The sequence below is a fragment of the Pituophis catenifer genome, unplaced genomic scaffold (assembly GCF_029215685.1).
Source record: "Pituophis catenifer annectens isolate HBS135680 unplaced genomic scaffold, rPitCat1.0.hap2 SCAF_1, whole genome shotgun sequence".
NCBI lineage: Eukaryota > Metazoa > Chordata > Lepidosauria > Squamata > Colubridae > Pituophis > Pituophis catenifer.
The window spans coordinates 314,984,611-315,009,885 of NW_027256881.1; the positions used below are offsets into that span (position 1 = coordinate 314,984,611).

At 37.4% G+C, this 25,275-nt stretch overlaps 2 protein-coding genes across 3 annotated transcripts; one reads left to right on the forward strand and one right to left on the reverse strand.

Moving 5' to 3' along the window:
* Positions 1-9,729: 9,729 nt before the first annotated feature.
* Positions 9,730-17,302, reverse strand: BAG5 (BAG cochaperone 5). Of its 2 annotated transcripts, none has more exons than XM_070942209.1 (2): positions 17,217-17,302; positions 9,730-14,866 (listed from the first exon to the last, which is right to left on the reverse strand). In XM_070942209.1, exon 2 carries the CDS (start codon positions 14,836-14,838, stop codon positions 13,486-13,488), a length of 1,353 nt encoding a protein of 450 aa, XP_070798310.1. In that variant the 5' UTR covers positions 14,839-14,866; positions 17,217-17,302; the 3' UTR covers positions 9,730-13,485. The 2 variants fall into 2 exon arrangements, with proteins under 2 accessions (XP_070798310.1, XP_070798301.1); XM_070942200.1 differs by lacking the exon at positions 17,217-17,302 and adding an exon at positions 17,030-17,166.
* Positions 17,303-17,430: 128 nt separating this feature from the next.
* On the forward strand, positions 17,431-23,487 carry COA8 (cytochrome c oxidase assembly factor 8). Its single transcript, XM_070942250.1, has 6 exons — positions 17,431-17,633; positions 19,716-19,913; positions 20,428-20,491; positions 21,172-21,262; positions 21,810-21,925; positions 22,356-23,487. Exons 1-5 carry the CDS (start codon positions 17,463-17,465, stop codon positions 21,895-21,897), a joined length of 612 nt encoding a protein of 203 aa, XP_070798351.1. The 5' UTR covers positions 17,431-17,462; the 3' UTR covers positions 21,898-21,925; positions 22,356-23,487.
* Positions 23,488-25,275: the final 1,788 nt, after the last annotated feature.

Consider the following 25,275-nt stretch of genomic DNA (forward strand, 5'->3'; position numbering starts at 1 on the left):
TCTTATGATTCTTGATGAATGTATTTTATTTTTCTTTATCTACACTGAGAGCATATGCACCAAAGACAAATTCCTTTTTTTATATATAAAAGGTTTTTTTTATTTTTTAAAACAAACAAACAATTAATACATCAATCCTTCTGTGTGTCTTCTCAGTGTTTCTTCCGTGACTTCTTTTTATTCCTCCTCCTATCTTCATTTCTCCTTGATAATTTTCATTTCTCTGTTGCGATTTTCCCCCCCAAATTACAATACATTTAATATAACATTCTCCTTATTTAATTATCGCAACCTTTATCTATATATCGTTTTTAACCAATCATAAAATTTCCCCCATATCTTATAATAGTCTGTATCCTGTCTCTCTTTAATCATCAAAGTTAATCTTTTCATTTCTGCACAATCTAAGATTTTTTTAATTACTTCCCCTTCCAAAGGGATTTTCTCTGCTTTCCATTTTTGCGCAAATACTATCCTCGCTGCTGTTATTATATGTATAATCAAGTATATATTTTCTTTACTAATTTTCTCTGGTAGTATACCCAATAGGAACAGCTCAGGTTTTAAATAATATGTTGTTGGATCATTTCTTCTAACCATGTCTTAATTCTGCTCCAATAGTCTCTAGCTTCTGAGCATGTCCACCACATATGATAATAAGACCCTGGTTTCTGATGGCATTTCCAACATTTAGCTGATTAAGACAAATTCCTTGTGTGTCCAATCACACTTGGCCAATAAAGAATTCTATTCTATTCTGTTCTGTTCTGTTTTAATATTAGGAGAAATCTGTATGTAAAGTATAAATGAACTGCATCTATAATAGTTCCTGATTCATTAAATATTTTCTATTTTATTAGTATTACAAAATTTTGCTTCTGTAAAAGAAAACGTTAAGATAAAATAGGAGGCCATGTCAACTGAAAGGAAATTTTGAATAGTCACTACCAAATATATAAACTGAGTTTTTTCAGCAATTTTTAATTTTATTTTTGAAATAAAAGCTTGCTTTGTGAGATATAACCTAAATAATAAATACTTCAACTAGGTACTCTTTATATTAAAATTGTTTTAAAGTAAAAGTTGTCTTAAATGTCAAGATCAAATAGTTGTCCTAATGTTATTCTTTATGAAGCATAAATTATACTATCCTGACTAGTTCTAACTTTGAAAACTCAGGAATATGATTATAGCCTATGGTATGAACTAGACAGCTCATATTGTTTGACTCAGAAAGATGAAAGATGAAAGATGAAAGCAAAGCTGTCTGAATCTTGGATCTATGTAATAGGTGCCAGAGAGTCTAATTCTTTTTTATTTTATTAACTTAGGCTTAATGGCAAATTTAAAGATTTTACTCCACTGTGATGGTGACATCGAGTGCCAAGCTTGAAGAAATGTATGAAGTTCATTGCATAGCCCAACATCAATATACTGACTAGCATAGTTAATTGAATTACTTAAAACTTAATTACAGGAAGGAAATGCAAGTTAATTGTATCATGAAGCCTTTAAGGTACTTCTCCAAAAAAAGCATAAAGTAAAATAAACAGCCATTCTTCATCCACGTGAACTTGTTTTCTTTCCTGGCTTTGCAATTTACTAGGGTGTAGGGTTGTGGAATTTATCATTCTATGGCAGGGTAGAATTGTTATTGCTAAGTATTATTTACTAAGCTATAATACATTGTGGGAATGAAAACATTGGTCCTTATGATTATACTCTGTTATTCCACAGAATTCTTCAGTGATATCAGGGATAACTATTTATTTATTTATTTATTTATTTATTTATTTATTTATTTATTTATTTATTTATTTATTTATTTATTATTGCGATTTATATGCCGCCTTCCTCCCTAGGGACTCAAGGCGGCTTACAATATAACAAATTCCAATACAAATCACAATGAAATAAAATTAAAATCAGCAACCCTATTAAAAACAGTTTAAAATTATGACAATGTATCCCCAAACGGATCAGTTGAGTTGACGAAAGAGCCACATCTTCAGCTCGCGACAGAAGGAAAGAAGGTTGGGGGCTATCCTGAGCTCGGTGGGCAATCCATTCCAGAGGGTCGGGGCTCCCACAGAGAACGCCCTCCTCCTGGGGGCCGTCAGCCGACATGGTTTGGCCGACGGCACCCTGAAGAGGCCGACTCTGTGAGAGCGCACAGGATGGTGGGAGAGTGGCTGGAGATGGTCCTGCAAGTATCCCGGGCCTAAGCCATGAAGGGCTTTATAGGTGAGCACCAGCACCTTGAAATGTATCCGGAGCGCCACCGGCAGCCAGTACAGCTCATGCAGGAGAGGTGTTACACGGGAGTATCTAGATGCCCCCGTAACTACCCGCGCGGCTGCGTTCTGGACTAGCTGGAGCCTCCGGACGCATTCCAAGGGCAGCCCCATGTAGAGGGTGTTACAGTAGTCCAACCTAGAGGTAACTAGGGCATGAGTGACCGTGGCGAGGGCATCCTGGTAAACTATGGTATTAGCATTTTCTACACGACAGTATAGTTGGTGAAATCCTTGTCAAGCACAAAATTTTATATTCGTGGATGCTATGTTTAAGCATTATATTTATAATATATAGTTCACATAGTAAATAACAAAACAATCAAAACTGTTGCAGTTTTATTTTTATATTTGAAATATTATTTCAAACTTGAGGAAGCATACAATTACTTAACACCACAATATGTTTACAAAATATTTGTAGTAGAGAGTCAGCCTTTCTTCAGGCATGGCTGGAAAACAAATTTTGCTTCCGAACAGATTTGTTGCCGTTAAATAATACAATAATTTGTGCTTTGCCAAGAAAAAAGATACATGAATTACATGGATAGGGCGTTGCCCATGAGAAACAAGAATTTTAGGAAATATGTTTTACCTAAAACAAGCTCAATTTCCACATACCACATGCTTAGTCATCATATAGATAAAAGATCTCTCCAAACTGGAGGTTTAAAAACAAACAAACCCAAAAAGCTTGATTCTGTAAACAGAAGCCAATAACTGCTGACATTTAGCTAGATGTCTGTAATATGCTTTTGAAGACAGCTCATTTTTCAGTTACATGCATTTTATGCTAAGCATTTTAGAAACAATACACACTCCACCTTGTTTTGCATATAATGATTATATATTTGTATATATCATGATTTGTATATTTATCAGCTGAGTCATCAGTGAGTCTTGTGATGGGCCTTTTGATGGGTCTTGTGATAAGGAGATTACATCAGGTCACAGTCATTGGTGAACTGCCGGGGGTGGGTGGGGAGGATTGCATGGGTTGGTTGAGGGTCGGTGGTGTCTCTGGTTGGCTGTTCGGTTGATTTGGATTCTGAGAGGTTCGTAGGCTGGCTGTAGGTTGTACACACAAACTACAGATATTCACCACTATTGCAAATAAATAGTATGCTAACTTCACAATTAAAAAAAAGGGTAAAGGTCATGATTCTGTGATGATGTGGCCAGCATGACTATACACTGAAGGCTCATAGAATGCTGTTACCTTCCACTGAAGTGGTGTCTATTTAACTACTTGCATTTGCATGCTTTCAAACTGCTAGGTTGGCAACAAATGGGGCAAGAATGGGAGCATACTCCATCGTGAAGTACTTGGATCTCAAACTGCCATATTTCTAGTCAATCAGCCCAGCATCTTAAATGCTCAGCCACTGTGCCCCCTACCAGGGGTGGGTTCACTTACCTTTACTACTAGTTTGCATCGTGCCCGTGAAGCTTCTGCACATGCACAGATTGCCTATAATGATGTATGGGTCAGTGGGCGGAGCCTCCTGCCGGTTTTACTACCGGTTCTTGCGAACCGGTCTGAACCGGGGGCAACCCACCACTGCCCCCTACAATCATAGTATAGACCAGGGGTGTCAAAGCCATTCACATCGAGGGCCTATCATGACGTATTGTGATGTTTTTTGCTGGGGTGGGTGTGGCCACCAGTTTGACAGGACTGGTATAGGTGGACAAATAGTGAGAAGAAATATCAGTGAAATTATGACATGGCATTACATTTCTCTCTTATTCTTGTATGAAGTAGAAGCAGATTATTCATTTTATAGAATCTGATGATCATGTAGACCAATCCTACCTTTTTGCCTCACCTTCCTATACTCAGTTTATCCAACTGGCTTAGTTCTAGTATCACAAGTTGTGGTTATGATGGAACACTATTTGGGCAATTCGACAGAGAAAAACAAAATATAATGAAATAGGTTAGTGAACATACATACTAAAAACATGGCAAACATGTACTATTATAGGAACAAAAGAAAAATCCTTATTTCCATAAGTTTAAATTGGAAGAGGTGAATCTAATTTCCAATAAGGGGGAGGGGGGGAGGGAGCGAGGGAAGGAGGGAGGGAGGGGGAGAGGGAGGGAGGGAGAGAGAGAGAGAGAGAGACAGAGAGAGAGACAGAGACAGAGAGAGAGAGAAACTTAACAGTGTTTAAACTGTCGTACAATATATTTATTTTCGCATTGTAGCAAAACCAAGTTTAGGATCGTTCAGTGCAGATTGGAGACCTAAATGGAAAGGGAGATCCCAGATATTAAGTTGACCTTAGAAAAAACTGAGGAACACGAGATACAGTATTATTGTTGATACACATTGGATAACTGGGAAAGCCAAATAATGTTAAAAGTTTGTTTATTACAGAAAGGACTGCGATTATTTCAATCATATCAAGCTGTGGCAAATGCTAAGAAAAGAGGGAATCCCAGAAAATCTCACCGTCCTCTTCCAAAATTGCACCTATATATCTATAAGCTACAATACGGATAGACCATGGTCCAGGATCTGCGCACCTTCCGTCGCGCGCTTAAAACTTTTTTATTTCATCAAGCTGGTCTGGCCTAAATCTTCTCCCCTTTTAAATATAAATTTTAAATACAAATTTTAATCTGTTTAAATTATGAGGTATTTTAAATTCAGCCAAATTATTTAATTCGTTTTTAATCTATTTTAAATTTTTGTATTTCTGTGTTTTATCTTCTGGCTGTTCACCGCCCTGAGTCCTTCGGGAGAAGGGCAGTATAGAAATTTAATAAAATAAATAAATAAATAAATAATAATGGTGAATTAGACTGGTTCCATGTTGGCAAAAGATTGGGACAACATTGTATACTCTCCCCTTATTCTATTCAGCCTAGATGTTGAACATATATTAAGGGAAGCTGAATTGGAAGAAGATGAATGTGATTTAAAAATTGGAGGAAAAAATATCAATAACTATCAATATTGAATTTTTATTTATTCAATTTTTATCCCACCCATTTCACCTGAAGATGACTCTAGGTGACTTTGCTGGTGTCACTACTCTGATGGCCAAATATACAAACAGACTCTTGTAATAAAAGGCAGGGTGCACCCTGAAAAATATGGAACTAAAATCAAATACAAGGAAGACCAAACTAAATGACAACAGTGGACACAACCAGCCATAGAAGGGATAAGACGATATCAAAATGCTAAATTGTTTCGGCCTTTTAGGATCAATTGTCATCAGTAAAAGAACAGTCAAGAAAAGCACCACAAACTAGTACTTGGTAGAACAGCCATGAAGCCTTGGAAAAGATATTCAGATGCAGAGTATGTCTATACCAACAAAGATCAGAATCGTGCATGCCATGATATTCCCTATTTTATAGAACTGAAAGCTGGATTTTGAAGAACCAGGACAAAAAGAGCATTGACACTTTTGAACTTTGGTATTGGAGAAGACCCCTGAGAGTACAGCACAAAGACCAGGGGTGAAATGCAGCAGGTTCTGACAGGTTCTGGAGAACCGGTAGTGGAAATTTTGAGTAGTTCGGAGAACCAGTAAATACTACCTGTGGCTGACCCCAGAGTAGGGAGGGAATGGAGATTTTGCAGTATCCTTCCCCTGCCACGCCCACCAAGCCACGCCCACTAAGCCACACCACACCCATCAAGCCACACCTACAGAACCGGTAGTAAAAAAAATTGGATTTCACCACTGACAAAGACTATAAATAAAACAAACCAATGGGTCATCAAACAAATCAGTCCAAAGTTCTTACTCGATGCACAAACGACCAAACTAAAATTATCCTACTTCAGACATATTATGTGAAGACCCAGCTCTCTGAAGAAGGCTCTAATGCTAAGGAAAATGGAAGGAATGAGAAAAGAATGACTATCAGCAAGATGGATGTACCGTACTCAGTTATTGTCAATAGGTGCACCACAGGAAGACTTAAAATACTGTAGCAGTCCCCAATCTTTCTGGCTCCATGGACTGACAGCAGCAGTGGCAGTGGCAAGAGGGAGAGGGATGGTTTTGCATGTGCAACCTGGTTCCCCATGCATGCCAAGCCTTGTGTGTTCACCCACTGCTCGCGTAACCCGGTTTCCAACAGGCCGTGGACCAGCACCAGGCTGAGGCCTATGGTTGGAGACCCCTGACTTAAAAGATTGCCAGGTTAGGACAGATAATGATGGAGAATATCTATGTGATTGTTATGAGTTGATGCCAATGTGATAGCTCATAATCAATCAAGAGCACCATATTTATTTCATCAGGATACTCTGAATATTTTCAGTTTACAGTTTAGGGTGGGGTTATTGGACTGCAAGGTGATCAAACCAGTCAGTCCTAGAGGAAATCAACCCTGACTGCTCTTTAGAAGGCCAGATCCTGAAGATGAAATTCAAATACTTTGGCCACCTAATGAGAAGAGCCTAGAAAGATTGAGGGCAAAAGAAGAATGGGACGATAGAGAACGAAGTGGCTGAATGGAGTCACTGAAGCAGTAGACTTGAGCTTAAATGGACTCCAGAGGATGGTAGAGGACAGAAAGGCCTGGAGGAACATCCATGGGGTCGTGATGGATTGGACACGACTTCGCAACTAACAACAAAATTGAATTGCGCAATAAAAATCAGGCTCTTTTAGTATACTCCGTTGTATTTACTACATTGTTATAGGTATTTCCATTGCCCTCCTTTCTTTTTATTTTTCTTTCTTTCTGTCTCTCTCTCCCCCTCCCTTCTCCATTTCCCTTTCTTTCCTACATTCTTATAGATACCTTATTTTAAACCATTATATGATGTTTTCATTGTCCAGCCTACTCCCTTAAGATTTCTGGCTCTTCTTGAAAAGTCACTTACTGCATAAGAGTATAACTATTCCTGCTTTGTCAAGAGGTTTTTTTTTTTAAATATAAATTAATGTGCATGCAAATTCTGCTAGAATGGCTTGATTATCTTGCTTCTTTTTTACTTGGCAAATGAGACTATAATTAATTAAAACATAAATGTAAGATAGATGTAATTTATGCCTTAATTCTTTTAATAAAGTCCTTTTCTGTGTAGTTTTTATAAGGTAGATTGTCCTAGAGAACTTTTCCAAAACCTGATGCCTGCATGAAAAAGTCGAACAAAACCATGAACAAATCAGTCAATCAATCAATCAGTCAGTCAATCAATCAATCTGCTCCAAGACTTTTGGCACTAATAATAAACATCATACAATAAAATTATTAAAATATTCATCTTAAAATGCCACCAAAGAGCAAGAGTTATGCAATATAGCTGCATAACAGATGACAAAGCTCTGGTAACATCTCTAAATGTGCTCCATTTTAACTTGAAAGGCAGCTCTGGCCAAGAGGGAGGCTATACCACAATACTGGGGCCAAAATATGCTTCCTGGCCTCTTCCCTTCTACTCCTCATCCACCCTTGCAAATGGAGCACCAAGGTGATTGACCTCCAGTTGTATTTTAAGGTTTTCCTCTAAAGAACTCAAAAACTAGGGCTGGGAGGAAAATTATAAATAGCATTTAATATTCAATATAAAAAGTTGGAGGAATCAGAATTTGTACTGAGATTTACCATGAAATCCCAGAATATAAGGATATCCTTGGGGAGGAACAAAGTTCATTATAATTGCTTCAGTAATCCAATTCTTCTAACATATTTCCCAGGGAAAATGACACTGCATGAAATTGGTTTAAGGAAGCCACTCTTCTTAATATACATATAATTAGGCTCTGACTTTAAAAAGATGCTTCTGTTTATCCTGTCATACGTGATTGTAGGTATATTTATTAACATGCCTCTATTTATTAACATGAATCTCTAAGTGAAATCTAGCTTCCAAATCTGAAAATGGTCTGATCCATACTATGTTGATACTTTGCAGAAAATTAATACAGAACTTCTAAAACACCAAATAAATGAATGATCTGCCATTTTTAAGTTTTTCTTTCTGCCAACTATCTACAGTACATTAAATAGATCTTAACTATGGAGGATATGCAAATATAACTTCTCCTCCTCTCAGTAAAATTTTATTCTGATATGATCATTAAAGGAATAGAAATAATTTAAAGTTCATCATCTTCTATTTCTTATGCCAAACCTCATGGAGTGTGGGGGGAAAGCAGGAGAAAGGAATGTTTTAGAAAGATTGAATTTATTTATTTATTTATTTATAATCTGTTTTAATTATTATTTTATTTATAATCTGTTGCCCTTTTGAAAATCTTTTTGACTGGGAAGGCCATTAAATTGCATTTAGTTGTTATAATTACATCACCTCTTTCATCCAAGAGTTCAATCCTAGATAGTCAGATTCTAAGGTTGCAATTTTACATTTTAATAATAATAATTTAATATGTGATGCCTGTTCACTTCAGTAATTTCTGGCAGTTTACAAAATCCAAATACATAGTGAAAACAATTAAAAACGTAAACAACCAACAGTCCAGTTTAAAAACAACCAAAACAATAAAAACACAAGCAATTACAGTAACCCAAAGTATCGGACAAAGGCAGGTCTTAAGGACTTTCCAAAACTGCAGAATGGCAGTGTCCATATCTCTGGGGGATATTCTTTTCCAGAGGTAGGGGACATGGTTTAACGGTCTCACAAGATGTTTAATTGAGGAGACCCATGGCACACCCACTCAACCAACATAATGGGTGAGCAGAAACATTTGGAGATGAGGCAATCTCTCAGATATGAGCCACGGTGGCGCAGTGGTTAGAGTGCAGTCCTGCAGGCTACTTCTGCTGACTGCCTGCAATTTGGCAGTTCAAATCTCACCAGGTTCAAGGTTGACTCAGCCTTCCATCCTTCTGAGGTGGGTAAAATGAGAACTCACGATTGTTGGGGGCAATTTTCTGACTGTAAACTGCTTTACAGAGAGGGTTGTAAAGCACTATATAAGTCTAAGTGCTATTGCTATAACCAGGCTCTGTGCCATTAAGGGCTTTATAGATAACAACTTGCACCTTGAATGGCACCTGGAAGCCTACTGGCAACCAACACAGCTTGGGACTCATGGGCATAATGAAAAGTGCCCATTACTGCTCAAGTTGCAGCATTTTGAAGCAACTGAGGCTTTCACATGGTCTTCAAGGGCAACCGCACGTAGAGCACATTGCCATAATTTAATCATGAGGTGATCAGGGCATGTATGACCATCCAGTGTATAGTTGAGGAAAGGCTGCATTTCATTGTATTATTTTATTACATATTATTTCTAAAAGTGTATTTAACTTTAAAAAAAGCCCCATTTTTGATAATTATATTTTTTTATCAAAAAGAAGAAAATCCTAATTTAACATTCTAATGCCATCCATGTATCAGTAATGGCTGTAGACCATTATGTCAAAGTATATAAAGTATTTTATACCCACAACCCACCATGCAACACAAAGAATTATCCTGTCCTGGAGTAAATTGTCAAGAAAGCAACATCCAAATAATTTATTGATTTCCGAATCTGTATATACTGAACAGTGCAATACATAAACATGAGATAATACACTTCTTCAAAAAACAGCAAGCTCCAGCCATGTGGTAGCTTGTTCTCAAGTTTAACATACAACAGAATATGTACCAACTACAGGTCTAGTGCCCCGAGAAAGCTTAATTATAAAAGCTGATTACAATGGTTTGCCAATCATATAGGAATAGTTAATTTCAAATTGCTCAAAACAAAATTGTTTCATGGTTGCTGGCAAAAATATCAGAAAGCTATCAGGTGGCTATTTAGAGTAACAGAACATTTAAAGCAATACAATCAAAATCATGATGTATTTGAGTAGAATTACATGTTTCTCACCCTAAATACTATGGCACTGCACAAAAACCTTTATATTAAAAAAAGAACCTCTGATCTGGTCCAATGCAGAACTGCAGAATAGACTGTTAAATCATTGCAATGGAAAATATGTGCTGTAACCTACTTGCATGTTAAGTAGAAAAAGAATATTCTTAAAAGCGTAAACCAAATTTACAATGTTTCATTTTGGTTTATCATACTTTTTCATATTTATTCATGCAAAAATCAGATTTATAGTTATACCAAGTAACTTAATATAAATCAGCAAAGCACACTTAAATTTGCAAGCCAGATATTATTTTTAAATAGAAAAATGGGAAATTATGCTCTTACTACAATATCTACTGTAAGTTTATTACACATTCTCTTTAAAACCTGCAGCTTTTACAAGGTTCAAGAGTCATGAGAACTGTAAGAATGTCCCTGTGTACTAGAAGCCTTATGTGTTGAACTTTAGAATAACAGCATTGCAGTTATGTGTAAAATATGAGCAAAAGGTTAATAGAAAAATTGTAAAGTTAAAATAACAAAAAAAAACCTAGTATCTATGTGGTGCAAAATAGAATAGCCTTTAGTTGCATAAGGGAAACAGTTCTGAACTGTTTTTACAGTTTTTCATTCTTTTTAAACCACTCACTGTGCGATTCCAGAAAGTTCCCCAAATCATTGCTAGACTTCTTCAGAACGGCATGGGAATAAAGGACTTTCTTCTCTTCCACTACTGTTGGAATTTACTGAAAACAGATTTTTTCCCCCATGCAAAATGCTAGTAACTAGTAGCCAACATTAAGAATCTGTTTCTGATGCATAAACAGCATAAAAACTAAATCCAAATATAAACTTTCTTTCTGCTACAATTCCCAACACCTAATGTAATACTGCTCCCCAAACACTGAAGCTTATTTTATGGAATTCAGAGAGATAGAGATAGAGCAGTATCAGCAGTAATCATATTTCTCTTCCTTTCACGAAGGTATCTTCTGGTGAAAAGTTTTCTGTGAGGTGAGGGACAAGTAGATACACAACCAATTACTTATTTGTTCCCTAAAAACTACATGTCTAATCTGCCATCTCATTTCAGAATACTCAAATAAGCAATGGCTTCCACATGGAAGTTGAAGAAGGCGGGAAAAGGGAATGGAAAAAAAACACTTGTATTACTGTTTTGAAAGTTGTATTAATTGGGAAATCCAAATCATGTGGAAACTCTATGTGTGCAGAGTTTGGGATCAAAAGTTAAACCATGTAGCTAGAATGAAAACTTCTAATGAAAGTGAAAATATTTTAATCCGATATGCTAGACAATTTACTAAGGACCCAAACTAGAACAGTACAAGCAGTTAAAAGTAATCATTTTAAGCAACGAGAAAAAGGACAAAATGAAGTCAAGGATGATGAAGCTACCAAAATGCTTATTAGTCCATTCTGGATTCTTATTAACTGTTAATTGACACAGATTCACCAAAATATTAGGACAACAAAAAATACATCAAGCTTAAAAAAACCTTTTTGTGCAGCAAGATCAAAATTAATTTGAAAGTAAATTGAGCTACTACTGCTTTTTACATTTTACAGAAATGAAACACACTAACGATCAGTGAATTGAGCCAATGAGACTAGGCCAAGGACTTCATCAAGATTTTAGGCGTTTGCTAATATCACAGTAGAGACTTACAAATATGATAGCTTTTTAAAAGCTGTAACTGATAAGTAATCCATACTACAGAAAAAAAGTTCACTGAAAAACACCATGAAGTCAACTACAGTAGTCATAGCTACAAGGTGCTACAAATTAAAGGTCATTTAAAAGGCACTTGTTTCTCAAGAATAAGCCTTATGCCTTTTAATTCTATACTAAAACTTTATTCATAGACATCAATGTAATATCTCAGCATGCATTAATCATGTATTGAAGAAATAATCTTCTACAAGCCAAAAATTTTGATTACTATATAGAGATTGGATTAGAAACATATTATTCGACATATTAAGTGACTGCAGGTTTCTGGATGATACTAACAATGCATTCTAAAAATATGATTGCTGTTGATTTCTCCTATTCTGAATTTATAAGAAACAGGGAAAAATTATAGCTAAACTGACTTAGGTTTGGTGTATTCAGAAATATTATCAGATACTGTTAATGAATTATGAGACTTCAGTGAAGACAAAAAGGTGGTGGGACAAAATGTTAAAAAAACTAAAGCAACTTTTCCTTTTATACTCAGGAATAGCACATGTAACCTATTCAACATAGTTAAAGTAATATATAACAATGCTTCTACGTTTTAAATTCTGTTTTCTGAAATGTTTAGTCATTCTGATGAATTGAAAGATAAAAAAAACTCAAAAGAAATATCTGCTGCCTTCATAAATCATGAACAGCCATTTGGAAAAATAAAATAGTTTTAAACAACACTCTTAACTGTAACAGCAGCACATGAAATCTTAGAAAAAGTAACATTTTTGTGTCAAGCTTAGTCTGGAAAAAGAATTGATGAATCAATTTAAAAATGCAAAGGAATGTTTGACAAGTTGCCCAATATCTACCAAATCATCACAAAATTAAAGGAAAATATCTAAACAGCTATTAAGACCCCAAATTCAGGATCATTGTTTGATTATTGAAAAGTTCACCATAATTCAGGAAATATATATTGTTCAACCTATGCTGTGCATTCTATCTTTGAAGTACCATTTTTATATTCTGGTGTTCCTCTAGTTTACATAATGAGAACTCCAGAATGTGCAAGGTGATCGACTGTAACTCTTCCATAATCCTATGGAAATCAGAAGAAAGTATAAAATTACAATTTATATCTATATTTCAGATATGTTCATGTTTCATATTATGCCAAACTATTAAAAAAATCTCAGATGAAAGATCAGCAAGATTAAATCAAACACACAAAATAGACATGAGTAATTTGCATTTAATCCTTTGGATTGCGACTGGATTGATCCAGACAACTGCAAACATCTAAACTGGCTTAAGGCTGACTGACATTTGCTCTGGATTTTCTCATTAGTTTTGCTTTTATTTTGCAAGACTGTATTATGTCTTGGTGTAGAATTTTATATAGAAAGCTTTAGGCAACAGCTGGAAATACAGTTTTGGGAGTCTTCTTCACAAATCATGCAAACAACAGAAAACAGGCTATGACAAAAATTGTAACATAATTGGTACATGAACTGCCTTCACTGCCTGATTGCACGAGCAGGAAAAAGTTCTTAACCCAATCCAACTTTTACTCAACCGCAAAGAGATGAGCAAATGATGGAACTGTTAGTCTTGTAGTTATGAGAGACTGACTGTTATAAAGTGCAAAAGAGAAACCAACATCTAGCACACAAGACCAATATTATTTTAGTACTCCCATTCATCAGTTTTCATGTCCAAATAGTAAAGAATGTTCTGTGCAAGCTTCACTGCCTGTTTCCTGGATACTTTCGAGCGCTCATCTCCTTGAGGATCTATAGCATCAAGAGCTAGAAGCTGTTTGGTGAGGAGCTCCTCTAGTCGCATGTAGTTCTTATCAGTTCTGTTCCCATCAAAAGACAACACCTCTTGCTGAATCTGAGCTACATTTCCAAGAATATTCCAAATTGCTTTTTCTGATGAGACGTCGGTTTCTGTTTGCTCTACAAAGATTTGTTGCTTAAGAAGTGCCTCTTTTAAGTCAGTATAAGTTATGAGGGTTTGTACTTCTATCACGGCTCGCCTCCTGGCTTCTCTGATGCAGGGATTATTGCCTGGGCTTATTTCATCCAACTGGGCAATTAACCCTTGCAGTTCTGTCTTTGACTTTAGATACAAATCTGAAGCTTTCTCTATTTTTAAAAGGGAAGCTGTAACTTCTTTCATGTTCTTGCGTATTTCTTCTATTTTTATAATGGATCCGTTTTGTGCCAAGTCATAAGCATAAGTGGAATCTGCTTCTTCTTCCAGATCCAGATATTTTTGCAATCTATTGATCTCTTCCACTACTTCTTTACGATAGTTTCTTATTTCTGGGTGGCCACATACATCTAAGGCATCCAGATCAGCAATCAGACCTGTGAGTACACAGGATAAATGTCTACAGGTCTCGTTATTGTTTACTCCCATTAATACAGCAATAAGAGTTCCTTTTGCTTTGTTCACATCTCCTATGACAGAATTAATTTTGGAAACGGAAGGATGTGCATCACTGGACAATGGCAGGGAAGGCTGCTGCTTTGTACAACGACTTATAATTTCTTGAACAGCACATATTTTGGTCAGGGTACGATATCTGGCTTTCCGCAGAGAAATTTTTCCTCCGGTTTTTACCTGAGTGAGTCTAAAAATTATATCCTGTAAACCTTCTTCAAATTCCTCAGTTACACAGTTACCTCCTTTATAAAAATCAGTGATTTCCTGTTCCACCAATGCCTGTGCCTCGTTAAATATGGATTCTATCTCCAGCCTTTGGGGATGGTTTGCATTCTGCTCTAGTTCCTTAAGCAGTTTCTCAGTTTCTTGGGCAGCCCTCTTTCTGGCTTGCTGAACATCACCTCTGCCTTCAGCATCGACCGAATCTATTTCAAAAAGCTGTTTAGTCAAAGTCCTTTCTAATTTCTTGTAAGCTCTATCACTGGACAAACCACTGAAGGCTACTACTTGAGATTCAAACTCTTTGACTTCTTTTTGTATTTCTTGCAGCCTTTTGATAGATGGATGTTGGTTACCCATATCCATTCTTTTTCTTCATCCAGTTTCAACAGAACTAAAAACAATGGAGAATACAATAAAATGTAAGATTGCTTGAAAATATTCTAAAAAACATATATGTGCAGTTGTAAGTACTGAAGTATTCCACTATTGTTTTATTCGAGAGACAATATAGTAGTGTTACAACATAACATCTTTTTGAAGATATAATAGCTGTAATCTTCTTGAAAGATTCTGCCAGTTGATTTAAATCTGATGCATATTATGAATTTACAACATGTCTAATTGGTCTACCCCTTGCCAAAAGTAAAAAGTATGAACTAAAAAGTTCCAAGCAGAGTGGTTTCTTTCCCCAATCTCTTTAAATACCACAAGCAAGTCTTAACAAGTGCTGATGTATTGGGAAAAAAAAAAAACAGTACCAACTGCCTCCCCACACAATATTCCTCTAGTATCAAAAGCAGATAAAATAGAGACAAAAACTAGATATATCTCTAATTACCCTTCTTCGGTCATCCCAGAGAAATACAATTATATTTTTGCCTTTTCCTCTTTTCTCCAGAGATAAAGACAGTCGTCCTCGTCATTTCAAACTGTACAAGCTACTCAGGGTGACAATACTTTGGAGTCCAGTCCAGCGATCCCACTCAAAACACATTGTGGTCTACCAGCTACAGCTTGGTATATAGAGCCAACCTGCAACTCATTCAGCCCCGCCACTTATTACACACCAACCCTCCCGGGTCCGTCCTATTCTTACCCAGTGAGCAGCTCTTTGGGGGAAGCGACTCCCCGTGCACAGAGCTTGATCCCCCGGCCCCTGTCTCAATCCTACATTCCTGCAGGAAGGTAGCCAGGAATCAGCCCCGAGCTCGGGCCGCTTCCCCCAGGTAGAGCGCGCCGACAACCTCCCCGCCGTCCTCTCTCTGCCCCCCCCCTCTCGCCGCCCCACGCCTCCTCCCCCCTCCCCCCACCCAGTGACTTCACAATGCTGCACAATCTAATTCCGCTTTGGCCACCGAGGCGCTTCTCCGGGAACGGCTGAAGGAGGGGAGGAGAGGGTCGCGGGGGGGGGGGGGGAGGGAGGCAAACGGGTTCGAGTTCGGGTTCTGGAGGAGACGAGAACGGGGGGAATCCGGTTCACTGAGTTCCGGCGGGCCCAATTCGGGTCCCCCCACCCTCCCGTTCCCAAAGACCTTTTATCAACCAGGAGTTATTTACCGGGGGAAGACCCGTCCGCGCCGTCACAATCTCCGCACAGGTTTCCCCGCCTCAGCCCGCCCCAATCCCGACACGGGCCTCAATTCGCCACCCGCAGACGCGGCTGTTCCCAACTGATACTTAAATCTAACACACACACACACACACACTTCTCCCACCGCCGGGACTCCGCCGCCGTCAGCTACGCTACGTTTAAATAGCCGCCCGCCCGCCCGCCCCCTGCACGCCGCTGCTTCAACACCCGCCAGTAGTGCGGACTAGTCGCCTGATCTGACGCAGAGCGGGTCTTCCGAGAAGCCCTCCCGCTGCACTTAAAAAGGGCGCTTGGACCCCCCCCCCCAGGACTACGGGCAAGACGAGCCGAACAGCCGCTTGGCCTACCCGCCTTGGGAGACCAGGCAGTCCCCTTCTCTTCCCCCCTCCCCCTTTACCTAATCCAGATTCGTCCCTCCCGATAAACGAGGACTTCTCTACGCTTTTCTCTCTCAACGGCCCACCTTGACAGCAAGAGAGAGAGAAGGCAGGCAGGCATAGGGGAGGACGCCACAGGATGGACTGGAAAGGGCAGCAATTGGGGTCGTTTAGAGCAGCTTTCAGGTCAACCCCGTTGGCCGCAGGGCTCAGCCGAGCCTCTCCCCACCACCCCCTTGTTCGATTCGGCCCCTGGCTCGCCAACTTCGCCGGAATACCAGTCTTCACAATCGCCCTCCAAGCAATCTTACCAGGCCCGGCTGCCTTTGCTTTTCTCTCTTTCTCTCTGTTTGAGAAGCCTGGATCCCTTTCAAGCTCCCAATTTAAACAGCAATCACCCGGGCATGTTAACTGCAACTCGCCCAGCTCCTTCGGCCCGTCGGCAATCACCCAGCATCCCTGCCTTCCTTCCCTCCTTATTCCGCAAGTCTTCTCCCCTTCATCTTCCACTCCATATTCTTTCCCCCCCCACCTCCCGCTCCCCCCACCCCACCCGAGACACCGCGAGTCAGGTAATTCCACTAACGTCGCTCCGCTCCTCTAGCTCCCTTCCTTCGAACCGGCGTTGCGGGCTTTCCATCCTCTCCCTCCACTGTCCAATCCCCACGTTATCGTCCTTCGGAAGCGCACAGCCGGATGGGAGCAGCTGCCCGTAGCACCTTCGCCGCCATGTCCCTCCCCCGCTCCGCTCTCTCTCTCTCTCTCTCTCTCACCTCAAGGGTGGCTCGGAAATGATCCACGCTGGTTGCAACACTCCCGCTGCCAGCCCAGCTCGCGCGCTCTCCCGGCGTTCCGTAACGCCGGCGCCATTTGAGGGAACGAGGAGAGCGCGCGAGAACTGACAGGGAAATCTCCCTCCCCCCCACTCCCGCCTTTCACGACGTTGCCGTAAAGCGACGGGCGTGTTCAGTTCTCGGGGCTCCGTGCGCTTGTTTAGTCCTTGCCTCTGTCTGGCTGGGATGGCGGCGCTCGTGAGGAGCCGAAGGTTTCTATACAGCCTAGGCGGTTGTCCTTACCTGGTCACGAGCTGCTTCGGCTGCAGGTTTTTGTCGTCCTCCTCAGTCTCCGGAGCGTGTTCGCCGGGCGAAGACCCGGAGAAGAAGAGCTCGCCGTCGCCTCCCAAGAGAAAGGTAACACGGAGGGATTAAGGGGCTAGTTAGGTACCCGGGTGCCCTGTCAAAGTTTCGTCCTTCCGTTCGTCTCGTTCCCAGCCAGCGTGGCGAGACCGGGTAACGCGCTTCTGCTGTCATAGAATCGGTGGCTTGGTTCACGGAGCCCAAGTTTTAACGATAATCTGGTTGCTTTTGCAACCCAGCTGTGTTTTGTGAATCCAGCCCAATTGTGATTTACTCATCAAATCTTGGTAAGCAAATCAGAGAAATGAAGGAAGCTGCTTGGAATTAGTGAAAGGATGGTCTCATATCCTGGACAAGGCACTATGCATAACTTGTGTGTTCAGGTATAATATTGTTACTGTTGGTTTTCTTTCTGTGAAATAAAAGGATCAGGTTGCATCTTTTGTTGATGAGATGTTGATTCTTTTTTCATTAAACAAAAAAAGTTTTCTTCTGTTTAATGCACTTTTAACCACTTTGGCTGGGTTTAGTAATCGGTGCTTTGGTAAATGCTTACCTAGATTACCACTTTGCACTGTGTGTAAAGCTAATTTTGAAAACAGTTTGGAAACTGATAGCAAGCGAACTGTCTGGGACTGAATATTCATTTCATCATCTGCATGGCTTCAATTTAAGAAGCTGATTTTAACTCCTGAATCTCTTCATATTTTGGAATTGCCTAAAGGATATGTAGATATGGAGGATCCCCGACCTTTGCACCTTTCGCCGGTCCCTCAAGATGCTTTTATTTCAGCAAGCTGTAAAAAATTTGAATTTTAATTAGGAAATTTTAGTTTTTAATTATGTTCTCAACCAGATTATTTAATTTGTTTTAATTGATTTACTGTTGGTTTTATCGTGGTTGTGCACCGCCCTGAGTCCTTCGGGAGAAGGGTGGTATAAAAATTCAATAAATAAATAAAATAAATAAATAAATAAATAAATCTTTAGACAATTCTTCCTCAGGCTTGACAAGAAATGGATGGAGCACAACCACTCACTGTAGCATTGGAGGGATAGTGGTTATGCCATTGTAATCTAAGTCCTGCCTTCCTTTCTATGTGTTTATAAAGGGATGGGGGCTTGGGTCACCACATTAAGTACATTATCCTCCCTTCTGATACCTTTTTCCACCAGTGCCACTACCTGGTCTGTAATGACCCCTAGATCTGTAATGAGACATGCCTACTTTGTTAGCTTTTGAAGCTTTAATACAATCCCCAAAATCTAGGAGTAAGTAATGTTGCTTACTCCTATATTGCTATTTCCATTTATCTCCAATAATATTTTGGGGTGGTTTTTTTTCCCATGTTAGATTATAGTTAGTCTCAATTTTAAATTACAATTTCAGAATACTGTATTACAAGTTACCCAGAAAAATTATTTTGAAGGGCTGCTTATAAAATGATTTTAATATCCCCACAATTCCTCTTCTGCAGTTAAAATTAAAAATAGTTGCTTTAGTTTATCAGTCCTCCATGAACTTTACTCCTTTGTGGTATTCTGTTTTTTAATTTTTCTTTTTTTCCAATTGAGCTACTCCTTTATGGGGAGATCAGTTTTTCACTTGAAGTTTTCTCATTAAAAAATAGGATCTGAAAATTACAGTGGGGATGTTCAGCAATGCATGATATCATAGGTTTGGAACTGAACATTTGAGCGATTAAGGACAAACTAGAGATATTAATTCTTATGGAGACATATGAATACCACACCTGTTTTCTATCAGGGAAAAAAAGAACATTTGGGGATCTATGTATGAAATTTGGAAAATTATGTGCATTGTATTGATTGCCTGTCCCAATTGTGTCTTTTTCTAGGTTTTAATTTGATAGCATTATTTTATTTTTAAAAAATATTTGCTCTGATTATTTCATTTTACCACCACTGTCCTATTTGATGTTTGTTAAACTACAAGAGAGACATAAGATTGAACTTTGAACTTTATCCAGTGTTAAATGTTACCCTTTAAATTTTTACTTAATATTTTCTCTCCTTTATAATTGTTTCTATAGCTTGCCTCTTTCATTGGGCAATATAATGTTGAAATAATTTGTGATGCTTTGTATTATTAACCCGTCCTCCTCTCTTTTTAAGGTTTCACGTTTTCATCCGCCTTCAGATTCTTGTTGTGATTGGATTGGGCCTCCTGATCAATATTCAAATCTTCGACCAGTAATATTTTATGTTCCTAAACATGAAACTCCATTGCAGCGAAGACTGAGAGAACTTAGGCAGGAAACCCAGGCTTGGAATCAAGAATTCTGGACAAATCAAAATCAATCATTTAGAAAGGTAGAAATATAAAACCACTAGGTGGCACTGGGTGCCCTTTTAAGGCTTGTAGAAGATTTGTTTTAAAGTAATGATACTATTCAACTGTTCAATATATAATACATTTTTATATTTGTGATATTTTAAATTTATTTTTCATTTCTAAATTTCTCTAATACCAATTATGAAGTCTTACTATCATAAACTTAATTATTTATTTACCCTAAGCTAGAGCCAGTGTATTTTTTTGTAAGGGGAAGTATTGCTGTACAAATGTGTTAGTCTTAAGTAGGTCCTCTCGGTTTTAATTGTCAGATCAAAATGAATAGATAGCTGCTGAATTGTTTGTTACAGAATTGCATATGTTGAAGATACATTAATCTCTAATTGTTTTGAAGAGAATCTTTCCCATCAGTTAAAATATTAGTTGGAGTGGATTTTGCAATAAACTATTATGATTGATAATAGTTACTTATAAGATGATACCAATACACTGAGAACCAGTATATTGTAATATTATTGAATCTTATTTCAGGAAAAAGAAGAATTTGTTTGTTCTAGACTGAAAGCCAAGGGTATACAGCCAAGAGATGAAAAAGGTTAGATCATTAATTTTACCATTTGGCACACATTCATAAATGATTTATATTATTTGTGGATTTTAAATTTTAGAATATAATCTAAGTCAAATACTTATATCACACTTTTGATCAAAGAAATCATGCATATCCAACTGTTTTTAATAAATCTAAAATAAAAATGGCTTGGAGTATTATTTGGTGTAGATTTGCTAAATTTTTATTTAAAGAAAATTTAGTTTTGGAATAAGAACATTAGGCTCCTTGAGAGTGAAGCTATAAGTTAGAGAACTCATGATACAGAGTAATATAACTAAAATTCAGTTACAGAGAAGCCTGGAAGAAGTCCATAACTTTCCATGAATTTGGAGTAAGTCTTGGTTATAAAAGAAATATTCTTATATATATAGATATATGGCCCAAGATAATTCCTAATGCTACTGCTTATAATTCATACAGCATCTCCATAATACAGGGTTCATATAGCTCTTTAATGTGACCATCCCTAAAATAATACAACCATTCTGTGAAGGATTGTTTGTGTATAGAAGAGACCATAGGGAGCCATAAATCTATAAATATGGATATCCTGCCTTCAATTTCAATTTGATATTAAACCTGTCATAATAAATAACGAAGAAATTAACCATTAAGATTTGTTTTTTTCTGATCTATAAACTGTGATTTCATTTCCTTTTCAGGTCAGAAAGCATCACTGACTGCAGAAGAAATGGCTGAATTTTACAAAGATTTCCTAAGTAAAAACTTGAAAAAAAATGTATACTATAATAGGTGAGAGATACTTTTCAGAATAGTTTTCTTTCCTTATTTGTCAAATAAGTTCTACCCTTCACTTTCATTGATTTCTTTAAAACCAATTTGCTTCATAAGCTTTTTGGAACTGTTTCCAAATCACCACCTGGCTTTACCTGTTTCTCTGTTACCATTCACCTACCAATCTGCACTTTCTATATTAATATTTCTTCATTGACTCTGTTTCATCTAGCGTAGTACATCAGTCTCATACTCTATGTAACTGATAATAGCAGACCTTGAGGCAGATATCTTGAGGCCTAAAACATTCAATTGTATTCACTGAGATATGCAGATAAGTGGGAATATAAAATAAAACAAACAAAACTTTGCTTTAAATCATGCAGTTTTTGCATATACCCACACATATAGCACAGAGTAGGGTATTTTTCTAGAAAGGTACTTGCAACAGTACAAATTTGTTAGGGTTCATTTTAATTATGCAAAGACAGAATATTTTTCCCCCTAAATATTTATCTTCTCAAAATGACTGATTTTGCTATGTTCCCTTGCTTCTAAAATGTAGGGAATGGTACAAACGGAATTTTGCCATCACATTCCTCATGGGACAAGTAGCATTTGAAAAAGCGTGGAAGAAATTTGGACTAAAATGAAGTGCAAACTAACAGGCAGCAATGTTGGGTAAATTTGACTCTTAAGTTGCAGCTTTGACATTTAAAAATACAACACTAAAATTTTATGTTTCAGAGTGCATGCATGCAGAGTTATCAACTACTATTTAAATTTATGTCATTATGCTAATTTAAAGCTAACAAGTTCTTTTAAAAAAATCACCCCAGTGGTTAAATAGCAGCTTCTGCCCTTCTGTAGAACATTCCTCTTTTGGGGGAAGTTTAAATTAAGTATATTGCCAATTTCAGTTATGGCTTACTGAAAATAATCAGAATAACACTATTTTGAAAGAAATATTAATTTTCTCTTTAAATAAAATCCAGCAGTGTTTCTTGTATTACTTTAGTTGCTCTGTGTATTGATAGTTACATAGTAAACATGCCCAAATATTAATTATAAATTAATTGTAGTCTAATTTTTCTCTTCTCTCTCCTTTTAGTTTTTTTCAACAAAGATGAGCCGAAGAATTGAGTTTCTGTCACAAATTATATCAAAGCATTCTGGTATATTTGTATATAGGTGCTTGTTTTTATTTATTTATTTATTTATCTTGTTCATTTATATACCAGATGCTTCCAGCTTAATACAATAAAAGGAAAAGGATACCCAATCTCACAATTTAGGTTCATGCCCAGCACCTTGTCACCTTGTCAAAACATTAAATGATGAGAGAAAAATGGCATTGAACTTAGTAAACAGATATATTACACTTCAGTCATATAGTGTAATTTAAATTTTCCTTTACTGAGCCTGGTTGAATTGTTTTCCTTCCACTGGAGTTGCTCTTAGTCTGTCTAAATATAAAAATGATTAACATTGCATGCAATAACACTGCATATGTCAGGAATGTGATACTCATAGAGTAAGATAAATTAATACTTAGTCATGGCGATTCCTTTGTTATAAAAGACTGGTAATTTTTTAATACTGTTTCAACTATAAATAATCCAAATAATTTAATACTTTTCTATGGAACTCTATCACTCATGAAGATGCCAGCATTATACTACTGTAATACGTGAAGACGATACTGTAATTGTGTCATTTACATCATGATTAATTCTGCAAAGTTTATAATTTAGGAATGATCTGCCTAGTAAAGACTTTTGTTGCTGGGTATGAATTGCTTTGTCCTGCATTGCATTATTTAAAAATCATGACCAAATGTATAGAACATCTTGCTAAATGGCTGAAAATAGTATGTTAACAACACATGCTATGATGTGGCATGGGGAACATCTGAGATGGACAGGTCCAAGGACCTGAGAAATAGAAATGCCAAACCTGCCCCACAAGACACACCTAATGACACTCTGCAACCTGCTTGGGCTGGTCCTGAGACAAAAGGAATTATCTGGCTGCATATGAAATACTTGTACTTATATTGGACCTGCAGCATGGATCCCAGGAAAATATAAAAATGACTGGGTTGACAGCACGATCCAGATGAACTCTGCTTTTCCAACAGTGTCTTTTTTACACATCATCAATTGCTAACTGACTGAAATATTTTAATGAGAGTTTGGATTAATAGATTAATGCTTCATTTAATTAAATACAAACAACATGTCTCCATTTTGATTGTATTCATTTTTTAAAATTCATACTTAATGAGTGTTATTCTAGAAGAAGTCATCTGTGTCTGTCAATCTATTCTTACATAAATATTCCCTTTATTGATTTGCACATCCGATGCCTCTTTAATAGATATATGATAGATTGCATTAGTTTAATGGAAAAGCAGCGACTATTCCACAACTCAAAATATATACAGTATGGCATGTCGTATAAAGATTTATTCATGGCATTAAAGCAACCAACTTATTTATTCTGAAAACAGGCTCATTGAGATCGACTTCTGGCTGAATAGAAAGGTTCCTGGTCGATTTTGCATAGAGCAATACTTCTAATGGATTCAGATTGTGCCTTCCTTCCACACATGGAAATATTGCTTTTATTCACAGGCACATTTCCTCCAGTAAAGGAAATAAGCAGGTGAAAGCAACTTCTATGATCCATTCCATCCCCTGCAGACATTAGTATTCTAATAATAGGTCTGGCCGATTTTACCTCCCTCTAGGGCAGATCTTTAGAGGATGCTAGTAGCTCCAGATGAATAGGGGATCTGTATACTCAGAATGTATACGCATAGACCCACACCAAAGGCAATTATATTGGCCACAAGAAAAATAAAGCCAGTACTGTGCATGGCAATCTTTTCGTTAGACAATCTAAGAGGTATAGAACTGCATATAAACTTAAGTTTCAGAAATTCTTCACTGGCAAGTTTTTTTTTTTTTTAATTTTGCCCCATTATTCCCGTTTTAAAAAAAACAACAAATTGCCTAGATGAAGAATTCTTCAATTCCTGAATCTTACATTCTTTTGTAACCCTGAGGTAAAGATAATTCTGATCTGAGCAGCTTCTGCATTATAATTACTGATATTGTATCATATATTCAGAATACTGTATGGATTTTTCAGAATTGATTTGCTGCTATAATGTCCAAACCAAATAAGGGAAGTATCACTGACATTGGCTCTCCATAAAAATAACAAAAATAAATGTTTGATTTCCAGTTGAAGTTAATTTTTTTAAAAAATCTGGAATTCCAAGAAGGTTGCTCTATGAATCCAATTGGATCTGATAGGGAAACTATAATCTCCATTATTATAATTATGGTCTGATCCAAAGAGATTCTAAAGTACAGTATATCATTCTTTTACCTATCCACAAATACAGTGTGCACCAACTGCTATTGTTTTATTTTTGATTGAGTACTGTTCTGAAAAAGCAGAATTGTGAGATGATCATTATGTACATCAATGATTTTCAAAATTGGCAACATTAATGTGTGTGGTTAGTATGGAAATTCTAGGAGGACTTTCCTAGAATTAGCCACCCAGTCCTGGTGGCTGAGGAATTCTGGGAATTGAAGTCCACACATTTTTAAAGTTGCTGTGCCAAGTTTCAGAAACACTTACAGATGCTGCTTTCATGAAATCTTGTTAGTGGAATCTTTTTTTATGGTGTGTGTTTCAGGCTACATATCAGATATTAGTATAGTGAAATTTCTAGAGTGAAAATAATTTGAGTATAGAAGGGTCACAGTGTTAGTTTAATGACCAACATTCTTACAGCATAAGCATTTCCAAATTATATCCTCTATGGATTCTACTAACAAGCATTGCTCCAATTTGTTAATTTTTTAACATTCAAATATCACTTAATCAAAAAGAAATGACTGCCTTTAAGTAACCCTAACCAAAAGGAAGATTAGATACCTTCTCTATCTTGTTAATAAACCCAATTCCTCATTATATACTAATCATCTTTTCTAGTAAATGTGTACATGTGA

Coding starts and splice junctions, on each gene's coding strand:
- BAG5 (XM_070942209.1), bottom strand. CDS start 14,838: ATGGATATGGGTAACCAACATCCATCTATCAAAAGGCTGCAAGAAATA.
- COA8 (XM_070942250.1), top strand. CDS start 17,463: ATGGCGGCGCTCGTGAGGAGCCGAAGGTTTCTATACAGCCTAGGCGGT. Junction 17,634..19,715: donor CGTCGCCTCCCAAGAGAAAG/GTAACACGGAGG, acceptor TCTCTTTTTAAG/GTTTCACGTTTTCATCCGCC. Junction 21,263..21,809: donor AAAAATGTATACTATAATAG/GTGAGAGATACT, acceptor TCTAAAATGTAG/GGAATGGTACAAACGGAATT.